The 22,327-nt window shown below is 36.4% G+C and overlaps 1 protein-coding gene across 1 annotated transcript in view; it reads right to left on the reverse strand.

Annotated features, from left to right (window-relative positions):
* Positions 1-5,233: 5,233 nt before the first annotated feature.
* Positions 5,234-22,327, reverse strand: part of LOC117435127 (phosphatidylinositol phosphatase PTPRQ-like) — a 42,214-nt gene continuing 25,120 nt past the window's right edge. The window contains exons 25-41 of the mRNA XM_059002777.1: positions 22,004-22,273; positions 19,783-20,055; positions 18,788-19,066; positions 17,319-17,465; positions 16,498-16,693; positions 16,041-16,156; positions 15,109-15,196; positions 14,510-14,554; positions 14,086-14,094; positions 13,624-13,711; positions 11,733-11,823; positions 11,355-11,428; positions 10,573-10,707; positions 10,152-10,271; positions 9,443-9,603; positions 8,917-9,052; positions 5,234-8,348 (exon numbers count right to left, since the gene is read on the reverse strand). Of these exons, the coding sequence (XP_058858760.1) occupies positions 8,199-8,348; positions 8,917-9,052; positions 9,443-9,603; positions 10,152-10,271; positions 10,573-10,707; positions 11,355-11,428; positions 11,733-11,823; positions 13,624-13,711; positions 14,086-14,094; positions 14,510-14,554; positions 15,109-15,196; positions 16,041-16,156; positions 16,498-16,693; positions 17,319-17,465; positions 18,788-19,066; positions 19,783-20,055; positions 22,004-22,273 (2,378 nt within the window). The 3' untranslated portion in view covers positions 5,234-8,198. The remainder of the gene's footprint in view (positions 8,349-8,916; positions 9,053-9,442; positions 9,604-10,151; positions 10,272-10,572; positions 10,708-11,354; positions 11,429-11,732; positions 11,824-13,623; positions 13,712-14,085; positions 14,095-14,509; positions 14,555-15,108; positions 15,197-16,040; positions 16,157-16,497; positions 16,694-17,318; positions 17,466-18,787; positions 19,067-19,782; positions 20,056-22,003; positions 22,274-22,327) is intronic.

Below are 22,327 nucleotides of genomic sequence, written 5' to 3' on the forward strand. Positions count from 1 at the left end.
CCTACACACATTATCCATTTACAAATTAGACACCATTCATTTCAACATTGAAGACATTGAGAAAGACACTAGTCGATACGTCTGTCATTGATTAAATGTGCACTAAAAAGTTAATTTTACACTAAATTGTTATTATTTGTGTCTTGTTTGTTAATACATTATGCCTTGAGAAATGTCAAATGACCCAGAAGGTCTTTCTTCTGCAGGCGTTAGGCAACCACTGCACTTCAACTGTGGGCAGAGTAATACAGGTTTGCTTTTCACCATTTGTAATTGCTCTTCTCCATTTATTGTACTTACTACTTGCTCTTAATGGAATTTACTCTTATAACCAAATATTTATAGGTTTAACTGCTCTTAGTCGAAATCGCTCTCAAACGTAATTATTTACTATATTTTTTATTTTCTCTCATTTGAATGTGCTCTTATTTACTGCTGATTTTATTATATTTTATAACTGCTCTTATCTGTAATGTGATATTTTGTAATGATATACTTTGTCACAACTCGCCCTGGATAAGGGTGTCTGCTAAGAAATACATAATAATAAAGTACAGGGGACAAGGCCATTTTAATAAGTACTGTGTAGGTGCCTGCTAATCTCGACATATATTGAAAAATTGATCTGTGACCTTGCTGCTTAATACCGTATACTTAGCTGTTCAACACAGTGTGCTTTAAGAGCAAATTTTTAACAAACTCAATATTTGGTGAATTAAGAAATAACCGGTGCACACCCCTAATGCACTCTCTAGTGGTCATTTATATACTTGCCTCGTTACACAAATTTCAGCATATACTGGATTGCAGTGACAGTCCAAAAGTTTATTTATTAAATTCCAAATATCTCTATTCAGAGGGTATCAGGTGCTTTATGGGTGCTTTCTGGATCCAATTTAACAGTATTTTTGTCTCAATAATAATTGTAAATTATTCTTTTTAGAGTAATACACGCTAATCTTGGATATACGTCCCTTAGGGTAACACATGTAATTTGGTAATCTTCAAATACAATTTTTAATTAGATAACTATTCTATCAGTTAAGAACCATGCCTGAACCATGTCCACAGAACTGGGGTTTTAATCGGATTCAAGTCCACAGATTACTAAACAATCAACAACGAATGGATTTATTCTGTGTGCATGTAACATGTGTGACAGACAGAAACACGGACAGATTTTGAACGAGCACCCTAAAAACTGCAAAATCTTGGATGCTAAATGTATTGCAGGAAAGCAATTTATTTCTGTGTTAGTTTCTTTAACAATGAAGATAATTACATTATCGATAAGACCATTCAAAATATATATTTATGTGTCAAGGTACTGTCTGGTGGATGTTTTAAGACTGAAAAGCTGACATATATTTTATTGAACTTCATATTGCTGCTTATGAAATGCGTGTGCAATTTGCATAAGCGAAGGCAGACGTCCTCTGGGTTTTAGAAGCCTGTTTGCATTTTATTTTCTTTATTTTCTTTTTTTTATGCTAAGGCAATACAAGGGAATGATGAAAACCCAGAGAAGCAGGAGCAGGTTACCTTTGTTTAAGAGATCAGTGTGAAGACAAGTTGCAGTGTGGGATACTCTGTATTGCCTACTAATCCTGTGCTCACTATACAGTACAGTGGCACTTCACATTTAGACACTTAGTTAACCAAGATATATACAATGCAGTATATTAAAGTGGTTGCAGCTTACAAAATACTTTCATAAATCTTACCTTTCCTTGCACCTCAGTAGTGTCCTCTGGATAAAATCATCTGACTGGCTGCAAAGCATGTCAATTATTAAGGGAAGCAGCTGATTGGTTACTGACAGGAAATACTGCCCTAAAGGAGTGCTGGCAATTTTTCTCTACTGGGGAAAATGAGCAAAGAAGTGCAAGACTATCTGAAAGGAAGATTTCTTCAACCTAACTTACTAAAGCATAGATTTATTTCTAAAATACACATTTGCATGGAACATGTATATAATTGTTTTGTTAGCTACAATTGCTTAAAAGTTCAATTGTGTTCTGTTATTTAGACCTAAAAACCTATTAACCTTGTGTTTCCAAACAACAGTGAAGGCTGTAACTGCTGTGATAGGTACACTTTAAAGTAGCAGCTTGCGGTACCGGTGTAGTAGAATAGGAAGGATTCTTTATATTTGACAAAATGCAATTGATTAGGAAACATTGCTATATAATAAATGACTCATGGTGGGGGTAAGTGGGTGTTGCTGCTGTCATTACCTGCACAACACTCCACAATGCTATTAGAGGGAGCGACTACAGAAAAGCATCAATTGACCACCAATCTTCTCTCTTGTTCAGAGACTCTTACACAAAGCATTAGCCATTGACTGTATTACATCTGCAGCAAAATGAAAGTGCTCTTCAAACAAGAAAACATACGTTGGCATATTAGTAATATCCCCAGTGTGGAATGCATATCCCTGTATTTTAAAATGTTGTTAAGGTGCTTTGTCTAAAACTAAAAATCAGCTAAGGTGTCTTTATATTAGTAAATGCCAGCGCCATCTAGTGCACAGCAAGGGTACTGCTAGGAATCAAACAACAATCAAAATGTCAGTTAATGTACATTTGTGCTTTTTGTTGGTTAGTCTAATGTGTTGTATTTAGCATCCTCTGTATGATAATAAATTGTATCAGAATAAATGTTAGACTGAGTGAAATTATGTTTTTCATTTTCCCTTATTAATTGTGGCACTGAATCCCTTACTTAAGGTCTATCAAGAATAATTGCCAAGCTTGTTATGAAACTGCCGATTGCTTATCCTGTAATTAAAACTTCCCATTAATGCAATGCCAGATGGACTCCCATACTCAGAGGAAGAGCTCCCTTTTCTGTGCTGTTTCATAGTGGGTAGATTTAAAATAATAAGCTATTATATTTCAATCTTTCTGAATGACTTGTCTGCTCCCTCTTGTGACTCAATGAATGCGGTCATGGAGGTTAAGGCAGTAAATCTATGCTTAATGAAACTTTTAAACTATCATACATTTTCAATAAAAAATAAATCACAATTGAATCACTTTGTATCTGTAATTTAAGCATCCTTGGGAAGGGAGATTATATGTAATTGCCAATCTTCTGTCGCTGCCACTATTTCACAAACTGTTTGAGCAGGCAACTTCATATCTTCAGTGTTATTAAAATGTGACTTGCGGGTTTCAGGATGTCAAATACCTTTCACTTTGAGATATCTTCATTCTCAGTACTGAACTGAATTCTATGATTCGGGTTTATAGGTATCAGACTAGAAAAGTGAACACTTTGTGGCAGTAATGTTACAAAGCAACCTCATATCTCTGAGACCATTTGAGACCTATTCATAGGGTTATAGAAACTCTACACTCTAAATGAAACATTGACCAAAATGGCGGCCATATTGAGGTCATGTGACTGGGGAGTTTACTGGGAAACAGAACATGTGTCTTAAAATTTGGTACACAGCGGTATTCTGTGATGTTCCAGTTTATTCCAGTAAAGTTAACCATATAAATAATACATACCTCTTTTTAGCATTAACTCTGAAGTGCATGCCAGGGGCGTTGCCAACTGACACATAAACCTAACCCCCAAATGCTATCAGCACTTTCAACACATCACACGTGGAGTACATTAAAATGGGAGTGCTTAGTTAAAGCCAGTCTATCTGCCGTTTTAGATCATTATAATGGAGCCTGAAGCCAAAATACAACATCCAAATACGTGAAAACGTATGATTGAGATTCACCTTAATTTTTGGAACTTAAAATGACTGAAAATCATACATAAAACCACTTACCAGCTGTGATCCTTCACAGTGTTGTTGATTAATAGAATCACTGGATTAGGTTTGCATACCCGCTTGCTTTCTAAGTATCTTGGTGGTCCTGAATAGATAATCATGCTCTTCTAATAGCCGTCTCACAAGAAGCCTCCCAAAATCCATTGTGTAGATGATTGACTGGGGTGGGGCTTTCATTGCCATTAACCACACTCAGACTTCACTGAATTATCTTTACCAATGACCCACAAGGGCAGTGGCAACCCAGATCTTACAATGTCTATTAAACACTCAGTAGTGCTACATTTAAAAATACTGTACTATAATAAACTTCATACATTTAGTCACAAACACACAGGGAAACGTTCCTGGGAAAGACAGGGACTGGACAAATTGGAGTGAACCCAGACCGATATAATATATATATATATATATATATATATATATATATATATATATATATATATATATATATATATATATATATATTAATAATATATGAATTAGAAAAGAGCAGTTAAAAGATAAAGAGGGATCCACCACATTATTTAGTTATACACATTCAAACAAAACATTAGGAAACAGGATTAAACAGCACTTTGCATGCACGGTTAGACATTTGATTTCCATAGACTTGCTAAAAGCCCTGTTTTACCCAAACATTATTGATATTTAAATCTGCTTTTTTAAAGATCAATTTCCTATACAGTACCCTCAGATACTGTAGGTATTTTAAGCCGGTAAGAAATTAAACATGACGGAAATGTAAATTGTAAATCATCCCTGTTAGCATGACTGAGATATCGGTCTACCTTCATGGTCAACCTAATTGCGAGAGCTCAATTTTTAATGTTCAGTATGATGTATAGAGCTTTATCTCTAATTGCTTTCAATGAAATGGAGTGTCCCCACTGTCAGCATCCATTCAATTAGTTGAAGCAGGAAATATAGCAGTGTATTAGTCAGTCTCTCACTGGGGCTGTAAAGGCTGTGTTTATTCGATGATGGGATCTGCTGCAGTATTAAGCTGGGACTTCAGAACTACAAAGTGCAGTGACAAGTAACATGATATAGCTGAGCACTCACAGCATGTACATTTGGGGTTGATTACCGTACGTGTTTTGTTTTCCCTTCAGTGTTTCTCCTGAAATATTCCAAAAAGGGTTCTTACAGTTTCCTTACATTTTCTAAATTGGAATAAATAAAACATTTTTGTTATTGCTAAAGCCTTTTAATAATTACAAATAATAATAATAAAATTAAAATCCAAATCTAGGACTAGCAGTAGGTAATTGTGTACAGCATTGCAAACTTCATTTAAAACTCCTAGCATTGGTTTGTTTTCACCCATACAGTACCCGTCAACAGTATCCCATTATCAGCATTCTCTTGAAAGTTTAAGAAAAGATTAAAAACATCTTATTTGAAAAAAAAAAAAATACAATTCAAAGGAAGTGCTTGCAATCATTAAAATATATTCAAATTATCATAATAAAAAGGAAAATAAAATACAATAAATACATCCAGCAAATACAACTTTTAAAATAGTGGCAACACAAACAAAATAGAATGGTTACATCGTAAGACGTTGCACTGTACACTTCATTTCCTCTTAAAACTGTGAGACATGCTACACCAGAAGGGTATACCAATGCACAAGTGCACTTTGGTAAAACTATACATATTCGTTTAGAACCTATACAAACAATTATACTCCAATGACGGAAATATCTTTGGGGGCTACGTAGCTCATCTAGTGTGTGAGTGAGCCCGCCTCCTTCTAGAATACTGTCTTTAAAACTCCTGTGGTCCTTTGACAACAACCTAGGTAACATCTCTCTGAAACCACTGCAAGGAAATGTGATGCTCCCATTTAAGAAACAGCTTTTTGAGCCTTCGAGGACATATTAAAAAATTACTGTATGATTTGCACTATCAAGAATTTTGGTAGAAATGTATGTATAATATCTACACGTTACAAGCATTATATATGCAGGTGGTAGCATTCTATTTAGTATACTATGCTGTTACTGATAATATGCAAGAGCTGCATACTATACAATGTATGTAACCCAGCCATATGCTACACATAGAGTGCTTTTTATTTCACTTATTAGAATAGGGGCCTGTGTACAAAGGTATGTGAACGCCAATATCACGTACATCCTTAAGCTACCTAAAGGACTGCCATCAACTTAAAAGCAAATGCCCTAGCAACGGAGAGAGGCGGCCACAATGCTCTCCACCATGTCGGCACAGCATGCACATATGTGTTTGTTGGAGTTCACATACTCAGGAGCTGTAGATCTCCATCCTCTCTAGCTGCAGGTCGACTTGAAATGACAGTGATGAGTGGTAAAGGGCAAGATGGTTAGGTGCTACACAATGCATGTCCCACACCTTGAATCAGGTTCAGATTTTTCAGATGCTGGTTATTATGATCTAAACTTAGAAGCGGCCTAATGGATCTTCCCATTTCATTATTATTATTAAAGTGCTCGGCTACTATTTGAAGTTGCAAGGCTTCAAGTGCTGGGTCAGATACTTACTGGATCTCTATCCTAAGTCGGACACCTAGTTAAACAGTACGGGAAGGCTAAGGCAATTGAATGCCATATTTGGTAATGTTTTGTTATTTGCAAGAAAAACCATGATGTAATTTGAGTTATGAGCCTGGTTTGAGCTGCTCTTATATGATATTCAATACAAGTTACAAGTTAATCTCAAAATAAACTCAAAACAATGTGTTCTGTAATAGAAGGTGCTTATAAGGCAAATGTATGATTGTGATTGCAATTTAGTGCCATTTCTTATAGTGCTTTAACTAAGGCTCCTAGCTACTGTGCTGTAACAGTGACTTTCTTAATTTTATACTTAAGATACTTGCAGTGGTTTTTAGTTTCAAAAACAGCTAACATTTAGAAATGGAGCAAATCTGCACAGACCATACAGCTAACTGGTACTGAACACAGGATTTTATTTTCAGTTTGGCTTCTGTTGACCTTTGTATTCAATATATTTTATATTACACAGTCCATATGTTTTTGACAATCATTACTATTATATTCAATCAATGAGCATTTTTAAAAAGATAAAATAGATTTCAGTAGAAAAAAGAAAGCACTTTGATGCAACCAGTGCATCAGAACAAAAACAAACGCTTCCATGATTTGACAGTTGTATCATAAGGTGCACTAGTCTTGCACACACATACTTTCCTATTTCTGTCAAAGATAGTAATCTGTACAGTGCATAACTATAAAGCAGCTACAGTTACATTGAAAAGAGATTCCATTTTTAAGGGCTACTTCTTATTTAAGACAGCAGGCAATCTTTGGGTCTTGTCATATTTATATATATATATATATATATATATATATATTATATATATATTAACTATATTATATAACATCTATATTCAAAAAAAAAATTAGAATTAGTTTAAGCATCTTTCTCAAAAAAAAAAAAAAAAAATGTCACACCTGGCACCTTCAAAAAGGTAAAAGAATAAGAGCGAGGTGACCTGAGTGAGATAAGTAACTTGACACTTCTGTTCATGCTATCAATCTTCAATTATAGGTCAGAATCAGAAATAACTTAAACTAAAAAAGTGTCACGTTACTTTATGTACAGCAAGAAATCTCATATTGCACCAAAAACAGTATCAAAATCCATCCTAAATCACAGTTCATATATCAAAACAATCCTCCAACTTCAGCTAAAATTTTATCAGGTGTCAATGCTCTTCAGCAGACCTAGGGAATATGAACTGGGTCTCTTGAAATATGAATTACATCTTCAGTGGAATGACTGCTTTGCCAGTAAGTAGGTTTGGTCACTAACATATTTATAGCATACAAATGAGTGCCTGAACATATTTTTGCAGAGCTGTAATAAATCATTTGGCAGTTTTTTTTCCTTTCCCTTTCCTTCCAAACACATAAGTAGACTATCAAAGTAAACTCAAGCTGAGCAGAAGTATCCCAATTGGCCACCAGAGGGCTGTTTGAGCTTCACTCAGCCCTGTATCGGGCTGTCTGAAAAGCTGTTGGATTGACAAGTAAAGCAGCAGTGTCAGCATTAATAAATCACTGGGAAGTTTAAGACAGAGATAGTTAAGATAAAACTTTCCTTTACCAAAACTAACATTGTATACTTCGGTGTGACTTCATGAACATACTACAAATAAATCAAAGCTGGAAAGTCGTTGATTTAGTCAACACCTTCTGGTTGATTCAGCCTCTGTATGTGATAAAATATGGAACTGGTATGTTTTCAACCGTATTTGGTGAATGATACAAATCGACAAAGTCTTGTAAAACAAATCAATACATACATCTACACCTTTTATAAAAAATTCTCAGGAACAACGTTCAAAAATGCAGTGCAGTCTTAGTCTAGGCAGCAGATTTCAGGTTGGCTAACAGTGGTGTCCATTCTGGGTTTTGGTAGGTGTAAAGTTCTCATAGATACCCATGGCTGCTGTGTTCTGGTAGATCAGGTCCACATTGTTGCCAGTCCTGGATCTGATGAAGTCCTTTGCACATTGGTTTAAAAAGATATACTGGTCCTGTAAAGACAAGATAATTTTAAAGGCATTTGTGGTGTTAGAGGAAACTGTGCTGTTGGAGGGCCTGTTGACCCACGAACATCAATTGCAGTCTGCCTTGTTAGAATTAGGTGTTTAATGCACAACATATGTATTGTATGAAACCTGGAAAGTAGGACTATGTGCGTTTCATAAAAGAAGCTAAATAAACGTTGCATGAATGGCTACGACCTGAAAATCCTTAAGCCCGAGCGTTAGGGTTTGTTGTAAAAATCTAACTTATCATTACAAAACTAGTAAACAACAACTATGGCACATTTTTGTTAATTGATTAGTGTTGTTTATTGCAAGTCCTTTCCCCAAGGACATGGTATACATGTTTCATTTTGGAGTAAAGACATAGATACAACAAGTGTGTGCTGGTTGCTCACCAGTTAACAGAAATGCTGCGACAGTATTGTAGAGTTGTTGTTTTTAATTAATCTTTTTCACCGTTTCATTTTCCCTTTTACAAAAACTGCAAATTGAACACTTGAGTAAAACACTACATAAAAGAAAAGCCTTAAAATGAATAAAAGCAAAGTCTTACCTCTGTTTGCACCATGAGCGGCCTGTGCATTCGAAGGTTGTGAACTATCCCGTAGATATCCACCACGCTCTCCCGCTCAATCTGGTAGATGAGCTGGTCAATGGCGATTAAGGTTCCTGTGCGCCCAACTCCAGCGCTGCATCACAAAGCACAACGGGTACAGATACTGTTCATTAAAATGGACAACACAACTGCTGTTTTCCACTTATATACTAAAAACTATTCATACGGTATGCCTCAACATAGGATTGTATGTTAAACATGCACCCCCTTTGTCTGCTAAAGGTAAAGGTAAAGATTTACAAAAAAAAAGGCAAAAGAAACTAACAAAAAACGGCAAATCAAACATCAAAATGGATAAGCCAAAACAATTTGTCAATGTTGTAAAAACAAATGAAGGAAAGTCTAGTATTACAAAGCTGTTTACAGTGTGCATTTAAATGACAATTGATAGCATTTATTTATACTTCTCAGCATAACTACCATCATTGCGTTACTACATATCCATCTGCCCTGTAGAGCATACCTGCAGTGGACCACAGTGGGTGAGTTTCGGGAGTACTGGTCCATGTGCTCTCTCACTAAATGTCTGAAATTAATCAGCAGTTCTGTGGTCTCTGGCACCCCATGGTCAGGCCAGGCAGTAAAATGGAAGTGTCGTACAGTACGGCTCTCTGCTGTCTTTGTCTGTAAGGGAAAGATGGATACATGAGGTATGCATTGAGGCATGGAGGTTTCTGGTTTGAGGCATAAGACAGGCAAGTGCCTTCACTGTTGATGATACTGCTGCATACAATATACACAGTCCCTCTTTCCAACCATCTCAATATAAAGACCAGCTCCCCATTACTTTTACTTTTAATATACTTTTTTGTGCCAAAAATGTAATTGAACAGCAGTGGTTACATATAAGCAATCAAACATTTCATAATCTTCAGCACTGATAGATATACAGCACCTAGGATGTTTTGAAGGCACATGTTGTGTTTGTTGATATGCTGTGTGGTGTGCTGAGTAGCTGATTCATGTTTCAGGACTATGGGAGATGCAGTTCTATTATTTTGGAGGTCATTCTTTGGGATTTTGACAGACCAGAGGCTGGGAACCACTGAAGGTAATAGAAAAATGTGGAAGGCTATACAGCCTTCTGGCTTAGAGGATGGTGTGTTTCCACCAATAACCTGTGTCTACTGTATGAATGCTAGAAAAAGTGAGAAATTGGCTCATGTACTCACGTTTTTCATTTTGAATTCCCTGATAGTCCACTCATTGAGGGGGATTTCAGAAGTCAAGATCACTGTCACATCACCATAGGTCTTGGGATTACTGGAAGGCCAATATTCTTCACATTTTACCTAAAATATATTAGGGTTGAATGTCAAAGCCAGTTGGCTATGCAGAGACAGAGAGAGAAAATGGGAGAAGAGAGAGAGTGAGAGTGAGAGACAGAGACAGAGACAGCAACAGATCCAGAGAGAGAGACAGGTTGTCTAAACCAATTTTCATTACAACTTGACAATTGGTTCTCAATATTGCAATATAATATTATTCAAGTATATTGCAATAGTTAGTCTTTTTAATTGAGTTGTTGCACCCGTTTCTAAGAAGAACACATCACAGAACTCTGGACAGTAGACATCGCAGCCCGTAGCTCACCCGTCCTTGTTCGTTGCACCTGGTCAGCATGACAAGAGTGTACACATTCTGTTCCCAGATCATCCTCCAGAAATCATTCACAGTACCAGGCAAGGGTCCCTGCGCAGCAATGAACTTCTTCTTCGAGTCATACCCCTAGAGATACAGTGCAAGCCCAGAGTTAGCATCTGTAGACAAACCCTGTACAAGCCGTGTACAATAAAAGGGAATAACAACCTGTAACCTACCTGGAGCGAATCTCTACACGAATAAAATACCACCATTGGTTGCATGAATATTTTATCGAGTATGTGTCTCAACTTTACTTTGTTGTGCAAGTTCTGCTGTTATGGTTCTCATTCTATGATTTCACAGCTCTTCACAATGTGGACACACTATTATTAATGTACATTGTGGGGTGACTTGAGGAAGTTAAAGTGGTTATAGCTAATTAAATAATTCCATGAATATTATCTGTCATACACTCCATTAGCTAGATCTCACATGTGCAGTTTGGAAAGTACAAAGCTCTGTTCGTATGGTATGGTAGTCTTTACTGGTAGTCCTGCACAGCCTCTGCCATTTTACCTGGAGAGTGAAATTGTCCCCACCCCTTCAACACCTTCCTTCTTGTCATTAACCAATGAGCTGCTTTCTCTAATGAAGTGAAGCCAGTGAAACAGTAACAGTACATGAAAATAAGGTATGCAAATGGGGAATTTTTTCCTCAATCTATGAAAAATACATGGCTTGCTATACAGTAACTTGTGTCTTTCAAGCTTCATTGAACCACTGATACTTACAGGCATGTAATTGGCATTGATGTAGTCATCGGATGCACTATTCCGCATAGAAAGCTTGACGCGAGAGGAATCATCTGGGTGAAAAAAAAAAGAATGTTAAAGTTTAAGAACACTAAAGTGCGTGTTCATCACAATATTAATACAGTAAATGAACTTTTGTTTGCCCCAGTCTTATTTAAGTACTGAATGTCTAAAAGAGTGTCACAAGATTCTGTCCACTTTTTGCATAGCAGTGAGAAGGTATTGTTAAACAAGTTGGCTTGGGTTTCCCCGTTCTTGAATATTTACAGAGATTTGACTGGAGTTCTAAATGACTGTACTCATATGCTGTACATTTAACAAAAGACTAAATGCAGTTTTACGTTTCACGTGACTTACAGGGCAACACGTTGTTGTAGCGGTTCTTCACTTTATTGTCAGGAGCAAGGGCAGCGTTCTTGGTCTGGTTTATTCCGATAGGCCTCAGATCCTGGGGGAATAGAGAATGATTAATTCACACTGCTTTTTAAACTTGAATTGACAAATTATCACAGGGACTGGACGGAGTTGATGGCTTAAGAAAGGGTGGCTTAATCAAGGATGTGTCTCTTTCGTACTTGTGAAAAAAGAAAATGTGTTCCGTGGTTTACTGGCTGGGAAAAGCAGTTGACGGCTTACAGGAAGTTTATGTGGCTTTATATCTAAACCATCAACTACTCTTAATGACTCCACCATAAAGCTTACAAACCCATTCTACTGTAGACAGTAAAGTAAGCAGCCATTTATCCATTCAGCAGAAAGTAGCAGCTTCACTTCACTGAAAGACATCCAGCGATCGGTTTTACAAGTAACTCTGAATACAGTCGGTAGTCAGTATACTATAATAAATCATAACGTCCCCGGTCCACATTCTGAAAAACATCCAGTAGTCAAAAACAGATGATTAACTAATATTTTTAGATACAAGCAGAAAGACAACACAGCCTTCTTGCTAATTAGGTGCTTCTCTTGCTAGATGGTCAAAACCCAGCTAACGCACTCCTAAGAGGAGATTCCCTGACAGTTCACTGGTGTAATGAGGGGATCGATAGAATACCCCTATCAGTTAAACACCATTACGATTGATAGTGTTAGTGTCAGTATTTAGATCTAGAACTTTGTAGGTCATTCACATAGTGCTCTGTGGTTTTATCTTAATTTATTTTTATTGCTGTATGTTTTTTTATTTGGAGTTTTGTTTTAAAATGTTTTAAGGTTCTGCAACAATATTCATGGCAGGTGTGTTGATTATGTTAGGGATGAACAGCCATAAGTGTTGAATTGGTAAAAACGATTGGATTATTTTCTTACTGATTCAACACTGAGCTGTTTATGTCACTTAAAACATTTCTTCCTAATTGATACTTGTTCGATAATGAGATTCAATTGATTGTTAATTTGGTAATTGGATTTGGTTTGTGCTCTTTGGTTTGTCTCTCATAGGGAATGTTGTCATGAGTTCCTCGGAATTGGACTTTGAAATCCCACTTACACAGACAAAAGTGTCTCTTGTAAGTGAAGATAGTAGCGAGGACAATGTTTTAGATGTAGAACATGAAAGTGACAGTTGAAATAAAAATGCAGTAAACAAAGGAATGTGAAACAGGAACTGAGAGTAAAGTTAGTGATCGTTTTGCTGAACCTAAAACAGATGACGACCTAAATATCACTGCCAGCGATTGCTATATCGAGAAGTACACAAGCAAAATTAAGTGGGCTGTAAGCTTGTTTGAACAATGGTTAAAGCCAGAAAAGAAATTAAAAATCTCAGTAATTGATGGAGATTTATTAAGTGATGATGAAACTGCTGTTCCCGACTGTCTAGAAGAAATGTGAAATAAATGAAAAGGCGAGTGTTTATATGGAAATTAATTTGTAATTATGAAAACTTTGTTTTTATTATGTTAATGTATAATTGTATTACTTTTAACAAACAATATGAAATGCTAAACTGAAATCGCAAGCCCTTATGTTTGAAATGTGTAACACGAATTAACTAATTGTTAAAATGATTGTTGGATAATAAAATGGTATTTGCTTTTCTCTTGAATTGTTCTGACTGAATCAACAGTTTTCTGTGTATTTGTAGCATAAACTGTGGATTTTTTAATCAACAATATATCTGCCCCACACTCCCCTTCTTTTCAAAGCCACTTTCAGTTGTAGAATTAATCAATTAAAAAGATCTAAGGACAACATCACAGAAATGTTTTAAGAAAGATTAAAGCATCAAGATATCCTTTTACAGTACCTCAAATTCTTCTGCAAACCCGCAGTTTGAATCTGCATGTTGTTTCTTATAGTAGGCCTCGTAGTGTTCGACCTTTATTGGATGGGAGCTGCACAAAATGACCAGAGGAGGAATTCAATTAACTGATTAATATATTATTATATATCAAATATTACTGTGTAAAGCACTCTGTAAAGCCTACATGAAGGAGGCTATAGAAATGTAATCCTGTATTGTATTGTATTGTATTATAAAAAGGCTGTAAAAGCTGTAAAATTCATTACAGTATAATTATACCATATACTTTAAGCTTTTCTAAAAATGAATGATACAAAACCCAAAGGGAATTCTATATAGGTAAAACATAAGATAAACAGACAAATAAGACAAGATTATAGGTAAAACATAAGATAGACAGACAAATAAGACATGATTATAGGTAAAACATAAGATAAACAGACAAATAAGACATGATGTACTTACGTCTTGGGTCTGCAAACAATACAGAACAAACAGAACACAAGTTAGTTTTAATGTGGCAAACTGCCCATCATTTTTAAATGTACAAAATGTTGCACCATTTCATAATTAATCATACAATTGAACAACAATCATATATCTTTTCTATATAGTACATTTAAACTACACATTTCCAAAGCTATGTAAGTGGCTGCCTATAGACTGCATTAAATATAGCTGCGTATCCCTGCCCTGCTTGCAGAACAAAACTCATATCCTTCTGGACATACAAGCAGATATGTACTTTAATAATGATCCATAAACTCCATTTATCTATGCAATCTAGACAATCCATTTGGTGAAAGTGATCAACAGGCTTGCTTATGACAAAAGCTGATTTGTGTAAACTTCTGCATTAAAACAGCTTCAGACAATTAAAAGTAATTACCGGATGGTGGGAATATGAATATCGGAGGTTTTGGCTGGGCTCCGTCTGGAAGAAAACAAGAACAAAAAAGATATGCTTTATATTTGTTTAATTATACATTTCTGTAGTAAATGTTCAAATTACATTTCTGAAGTTGTTTAATTAACAACTACATATTGATTTCTGGTGACAGATTTGAGGTGTTTGAAGTTATGCATTGGTCCTGTCTTCCAGCAATATTAACCTCTTATTGAATATTTTAAGAAAAGCATAGATCAAAGATGACTCTGGCTGTGGCTTTGGCATTGCCAATCACTGTTAGATAGTGCAGATACACTGGGTGATATTCAAAGTATTTACCCCATTGCTTAGTGCCAATGTCACAGAACCAGCCAGAAACAACTAAGGTGCACGCAGGGGTTCTTGTGAGTTATTTATTTGCTGTACGTTAAGTGTGACCTACAGTACGTATCAGGGGGTGGGAGTAAGCTACCAGGAAACAAAACTTGCTCTAGTTGAACTGTTACTGGCAAGGACAGCCGTCTATTCTTGCCAACCATCCAATGTATTCAGACAGGACTGTGATAGCAATGGTCAAATCAGTGTGAATGATGTCTTACCTCTTCCAGTAAACAAACAGAATGACTGTGATGAGAATGAGAACCACAAGAACACCCAGGGTCCCACCTACAGCTGCTCCAATCACAGCTGACCAGAGGAACAAGATAAGAGTCAGTCAGTCTCAGACAGGGGGCACCTACACTAGTTCCTTACTGCTTTTGCTTGTTATCTTTTTTTTTGTTTTGTTTTCCATAAGCTATAAAGCCAGAAGCTGCCTGGTCTATCTGAATGGTACAATCCTACCAAGAAACATCTGCAATCAGCAATTTAACTGGGGGAAATCTTTGTCTCAGAATAGGCCACACGATTTTTTTGATTATTATTATTTTATCTGAGTCTGTAGAATAGGAAAATATATCTATCAGCAATTCTGGCCATCATAAATTAACTGTATATAAGCAATTTCAACTTTTTTTAAGGTAAAACTTAAGAAACTCAGTCACATGTTTTGTCTTCAGTGTATTTATGCAGAACTGTATATGGTGGTCTTTTTTGTTTTAAAGTTGCATTTTATCAAATGATATAAAGTAGTAATATGAATGATATAAAGTAGTAATATGAATGATATAAAGTAGTAATATGAAGTCTGGTAGACTACTGGACTTAATTTCTTCCACTTGTCATACTGTATGTCTTATAAAAGCTGTCCTGTAATCTTGCTTGGTTTGACACAAATGCAATTTCTTTCAATACAAATGAACGAGAGACACTCTTTCACTAAGCAGCCACCAACCAGATAACTTTACTAAAATATCTGTGAGTCTGTTTACTACAGTACATTCCTCTTTGATAGTTCAGTTTACTTCATTGGGAGGAAAGGGTAGTTTTAACTGCAGGGATGCATGCTTCCCCTCCCCAGACACAAGCCCAATAGCCATTCTCTTGCAGATTTCAGTGGATTTACAATTATGAAACTATCAGTTTCTATTACCTGGGTTTTCAGATAAATAGATGATCTGTGAATAGGGGGAGCAAGATATGAGGGACTCTTCTTGACTAATGCGTTGGTTCTTCATCACTAATTTAGTAAATCCTGCAATGCTGACCCTATAGAAAGAACAAATTACAAACCATTACAAAAGATAACATGCACATACTCAAACAAGCTATTTCACAGAAATGCAGTAAAATATAGGACACAAAATAATTGATTCTTTAAATGTTTAATTCCCAATTACACAAGAAAGCATCCCCGTGTGGCACAGCATCCCCGAAGGAACAGTTAGTAATCAAATGAAAGTGAAAAACAATAATCATACTAAAGACCCTCTCTATATATGTATATAGAAAGCTGTTCAACATTTCTCTTGATAAATAAGAAATTATAGCTCTAACACATTGCTGGAATATACTATATTTATATGCATGACAACAGTAGTTGCACTTACCTGTAGCCTTCTTTAGGAGTCAGTTTTCCATTATAGTAATCTTGATAAGAACTCTCATCTCCTATGACAACATTTTGTTTCGTTTCAGCTGCTCTGCTCCCAGTATTGTTTATGATCTTTGCCACATAGCTTTTAGTTTGAGTGTCCTTGTCATTATATGTTTTGCCAAGAACACTATTTAAAGGTCTAATTTGATCTAAAGCAAAACAAATAAAACATAAAAAATAAATAAAGTACAGTATACCTAGACCTACCTAAAAACAAACCTCTGAAATCTGAATTCAGTTGTACAATGAAGACCCCAGCCATTATATTGCAGATGTTTAGAAGTACAATCAAACTCTTTTTACTACAGGGACTAGAAAATAATGGTGGCATTTGACTTTATCGGGGTTTAACCAACAACCTTGCAAAATACGTATTAAATCCCACACATTTTGATACAACAAACACACTTGTTTTCCTTCAGTAAAGGTTTCAATAACAATATAAGTTTCGTACAGCGCTCTTCATGCATTTACCGTCATTTAATAAAATATACTAAAAGCAATAACTCATTTTGAAACAAGTCAATGCTGTACCTCCTGCGATTGAAATGGAAGCCCATTGCCGCATGAACATCAATAAGAGGAAAAGATTTAAATCAAATAAATTGAAATGAAAGCCTGTTAAAGAAAAGCCAGTCCAGGCGTCATTTAAAAATCTGAACCAACAACTAGCTTGTCTTTTGGGGCACAATAACTAAAAGCTATTTAACCCTTTGTGTGCCTCAAAGAAGCAGCTACAAAACAAATACATCAGTGCCTGCCATGAAACCTTACCTGTGTTGGTGGTGACTATTACAGCATAGTTAGTAATGGGTCCATTCTTTTCGTCAAAGATAGCGGAATTGAACTCAAATGTAATGGTTTCATGAGTACCCATTTTGTAGAATAATACAGTTGTGTTTGCTGGAGGTTCTGGGGGGTCTTAAAGAAAGGATTAATAATAATAATAATAATAATAATAATAATAATAATAATAATAATAATAATAATAATAATAATAATAGTAACAGATAACAGATACTATTGGAACTCTGCCATTAAAATACCTGTTTGCATAATGTATGTTGTTTTAAGACCTATAGTTTAAGACCTACTGTACAATCCATAATGGAATGATTATATGAATCATTAACAGGTATGGCCAAATGTTTTGCATCACCCTAAAATTTTAGGAATGAGACAATTAAAAAAAAAAATTATATGAACATCATTTTAATCTTTTATTTAACATCATGTGAACCTGAACGGCATTGATGCCCATCCTGGCAAGCAGTGCTGGCTTCTGGGCATCCAGACCTGGGGGCAGCTTTACAGCTTCCAGGCTTCTTGTATTTCTGGATGAAAGATACTTTGTCTGCTAAAACCTTCCTTATGAACTGCAATGATGGCTCTGCAGTTGCAAAATCGATGTAAAAATGCTTATATAGCTTAAATCTACTCGTTACCACCTCTAAATGTCACCTTTTGATTACTTCTGATTGAGTTACGCTTCGGAAACCATGTTTTCATGTTAGATTTTGAAATGTCACATTTTTACATCTTTGTCAGTTTTTCATTAAGTATATGGAAAACTACAAAGCACTATGTAATTTAATATGTTAATGTAACATTATTCAGCAGATTTTATTCGACTTTATGAAGCACAATTAGATAATTCTTTTTTTTTTTTTTTTTTTTTTTTTAGTCATTGCCAATTAGTTTTTATTATTTTCTCCCCAATTTGAAATGCCCAATTATTTTTAGGCTCAGCTCACCGCTACCACCCCTGCGCTGACTCGGGAGGGGCGAAGATGAACACACGCTGTCCTCTGAAGAGTGTGCCGTCAGCCGCCCACTTCTTTACACTCTGCAGACTCACCGTGCAGCCGCCTCAGAGTTACAGCGTCGGAGGACAACGCAGCTCTGGGCAGCTTACAGGCAAGCCCGCAGGCGCCCGGCCAGACTACAGGGGTCGCTGGTGCGCGGTGAGCCGAGGACACCCTGGCCGACCTAACCCTCCCTCCCCCCGGACGACACTCGGCCAATTGAGCACCGCCCACTGGGAGCTCCCGTCCACGGTCGGCTGTGGAATAGCCTGGACTCGAACCGGCGATGTCCAGGCTATACAGCGCATCCTGCACTCTAGCGAGTGCTTTTACTGGATTACCCACTCGGGAGCTCCTGCACAATTAGATAATTCTAGGGTGATGCAAAACGTTTGGCCATAGCTGTAGACTTTTACCATGTTCTATGCTGTCACTTACCTGTCTTTCCAGTTTGGCAATCTGTTGGAAGAACTGTACTGTTTTTTCCACATCCCAGAGTCTTTATTTCAATATGGTATGTGGTAAAATAATTCAGGTTGGACATTGTGTACTGTCCAGTGGTTTGTCCATTACAAAATGATGCATATTCCACTGCATTTGTATTGTTGTTCAAGATTTCAAAGCCTTTATTTGAACCTTTGGGGCAGCCCAACTGAAACGTTAGAATTGGTTTTTTATCCTCGCCGGTACAGTTAAGAACTTGTACAGATTCAGCAGCTACAAAACAAAAGAAATACAGTTCAGTTCATTTTATAATAAATAACATAGTGATCCAGATTTCTGCAGGGACATGAGCTGGAATTCTGTAAGCTGTGTGACGAGCAAGGGGTTCTGGAGTATCCTTACTCCATGTTGCAATCACCACAATTTAGGAGGCTGTGTGGTCCAGTGGTTAAAGAAAAGGGCTTCTAACCAGGAGGTCCCCGGTTCAAATTCCACCTCAGCCACTGACTCATTGTGTGACCCTGAGCAAGTCACTTAACCTCCTTGTGCTCCGTCTTTCAGGTGAAATGTAGTTATAAGTGACTCTGCAGCTGATGCACCCTAGTCTCTGTAAGTTGCCTTGGATAAAGGCGTCTGCTAAATAAACAAACAATTTACAGCCTAATTTCTCAAAGCCATTTACTCCACATCGTCACGAGCACATTTTGTTTCAGCAAGGAGTCCAAGAAACAATAAACAACTAAGATTTTTAAAAATAACAAGTTACTTTTTATTCATTTCAAAATTGCATTTGTCATTTTTTTCTTTTGATTTGGAGTAAATAGCTTTGAGAATCTAGCAAATAATTCCTTTCAAAAATATTTTGAGTATAACACTTTACTGGTGGTTATTTAAAATAGACCAAAAAAATGAACATGAAATTCGCCATATAGTACTGTACGACCAGATGGACAAAGTCCCATGTGAATTGGTTCTAACATCATACTCACTGGTGCACTGAGTCAGAGACTGAGGATCACTGGTTGTGTTATCAGGCGTCAGTGTAAACACTGTGAAAGTATAAGAAGATCCTGGTGTCAGGTTAGACACAGAACAGGATGTTTTATTGCAGATCATGTTTGCAATCTGTGTGGAAGATGATTCGGCAGTGGTTTTTAAAAGGTATCTGTAGTAATCTTTTTTTTCATCCGGTTCAATCCATCCCAGAACTACATCTGAAGTGGAAACATCACTTGTGTTCAGATTCTTCACAGCATTCGGTCCTGAGAAAAACAATACATTATGGAATATAAACACCATTTGTTAACATTCTTTTGTGTGTTTGTAGAAAGATTTGATTAATGTCAGTACTCTCACTGCTACCTATTATTCATAAGTTTGGCAATACATTTAGAACTTTGTATTTTTCTACAGTATGTGTGTCTTTCCCTATCCAGTCTTACATAACAATAAATAGATTTTTTGTCAAATAAGAACATTTATTTGACCTAACATATGTGGAGCAACAGTTTATTTACACAAAATGTCATACTTGTCTGCAGTCCATACTTTTTCCAAGGTATATCAGTCAACTGGTCAAGTAACATATGAACTGTGATACAGTGTACCAAGCCAATTCAGATTACTCCCCAAGGGGACTTTTCATTATTCTTTGGGTTACAGTGACACCTGGTGGCACAGACAAGAATCACACCACTCACCGTTAACTCTTTGTGGAAACCTTTTACATTGCATTGTAATTGACTAATTGTATATATTCTAACCTCTTGCTGCTTCCCTAAATAATAATCACTGCCCTCATGGTATATGAAGGTATATTCTCAATATAAATCCTCACCACGACTGTAAATCTACAATTAGCGCTATCAGAATCATGAAAGGTAGATCGGCGTTAGGGGAATATTTATACAGATAAACATGTTACTCAATACAGTATATCCACAGATTTTGTATTGTGATGAGGAGTTTCATAACCAAGTATCATCACAACTGGAAAAACGTTTGACAGATGGGACCTACTTATGATATTTAATAAGTCACTAAAGATTGTATTAACACAATTGAGTGCAGTTTTACAAATACCAAGAAATCTGCTTCAATTGGGTGCCAGAGATCATCACCAGCCAGTACAATAGCAGTGCTTGAGAGGTGAGGCATGCTGCTCTATGCTTTTCAGTCTGAGAAATCAAAGTGTTCTTGGGAGCCACTAAAGGCAATGAGATCATTTTAGGAACAATGAAGTACGATAGATTTTATAAAAAGAGAGCAATTTGTGGCAATGAAGCACACCTACTCAAGAAACAAGCAGTGGGGAGTTCACCGGCGTTTACAAGTCAAGTTTTGCAGGAAATAAATTATATCATTTTCAATGCATAATATTACACACTATCTGTTTGACCTGGGTGAGGCTATGAAATTTAATGAAAGGTCTGCCAGGCGAATATTACACTGAAGCAAAGAATCACTCTGAGCTTTGGTTGCTTTTCTGGAATAAGACATTCTAGCAGGATGTCACCAATCATATCAAAACTACAAGAATCTAGGTCCAGTGTACCAATGTTCTAGCTAATTCCTTCCTCCTTAATTATATATGTAATGATATTTGTGGTACACATACTATCCCTACTACTACTCTTAACCCTAACTTGTATCACCTAACACTGGTACGCACTTGTACCATGTTAGTGCAGCTATATTGTGCCACAAACTGTAACTATTAATTCAAACCTCTAGGGTAATTCAGATTACACAGCCCAGCTTTGGAAGAATCTCCATCAGTTTCTCATTTGGAAATCTATTTTGATTTAAATACGACAACAGAGAATGACTGGGCAAATTGCACTGTTTTACATTGAGCTGCGTTGATTAACAGATTCAAAGCTTCATGTAAGGAAAGTAATTCAGCTGTTTAATTTAGGCTCAAATATGTACTTAAATTCAAGTTTCTTTTAGTACTAAATGTATCACTATTGTGTTTTTTTAATAGTTTGATGTCAAACACACTTTATTTTACATACACTGTACTTGTTATATAAACAGAATACAACATGAAAATGTGTTAATTTCACTCTTGAACAACTCGTGGTTATTCTGACATTCCTCATTTGTGGCTTTACTACAGTGCTCCATGCTCGTAGTATAAGCTCTATATCTTTCTACGTCAATGCATCATGATGCAATAGAATTAATTATCATACAATGAGTACTCACTTGTATAGATAATGATCGCTGAGGATGTTCCATCAGTATAATCAGATGTCAGTGTTGTAACAGTGAGGTTATACCGTGTGCCTGTTTCAAGTGGACTGACTGTAGCATTCTCAGAATTAACTATTGTATTAAAGACAACACCACCAGAGCTGTTTTGTCCCTGGACTCTGTATTTATACCCTGTCTTGTAATCCTGAGGTTTTCCCCATTTGAGTTCAATGGACGTGGTTGATATACTGCTTGCGTTCAGATCCTGTACTGTATTGGGCCCTGAAAAAAATGCATCGTTTACTCCCCAGCAAATTAAAGTGAAGCCCAATTGAG

Source organism: Acipenser ruthenus, chromosome 28, assembly GCF_902713425.1.
Source record: "Acipenser ruthenus chromosome 28, fAciRut3.2 maternal haplotype, whole genome shotgun sequence".
Lineage (NCBI taxonomy): Eukaryota > Metazoa > Chordata > Actinopteri > Acipenseriformes > Acipenseridae > Acipenser > Acipenser ruthenus.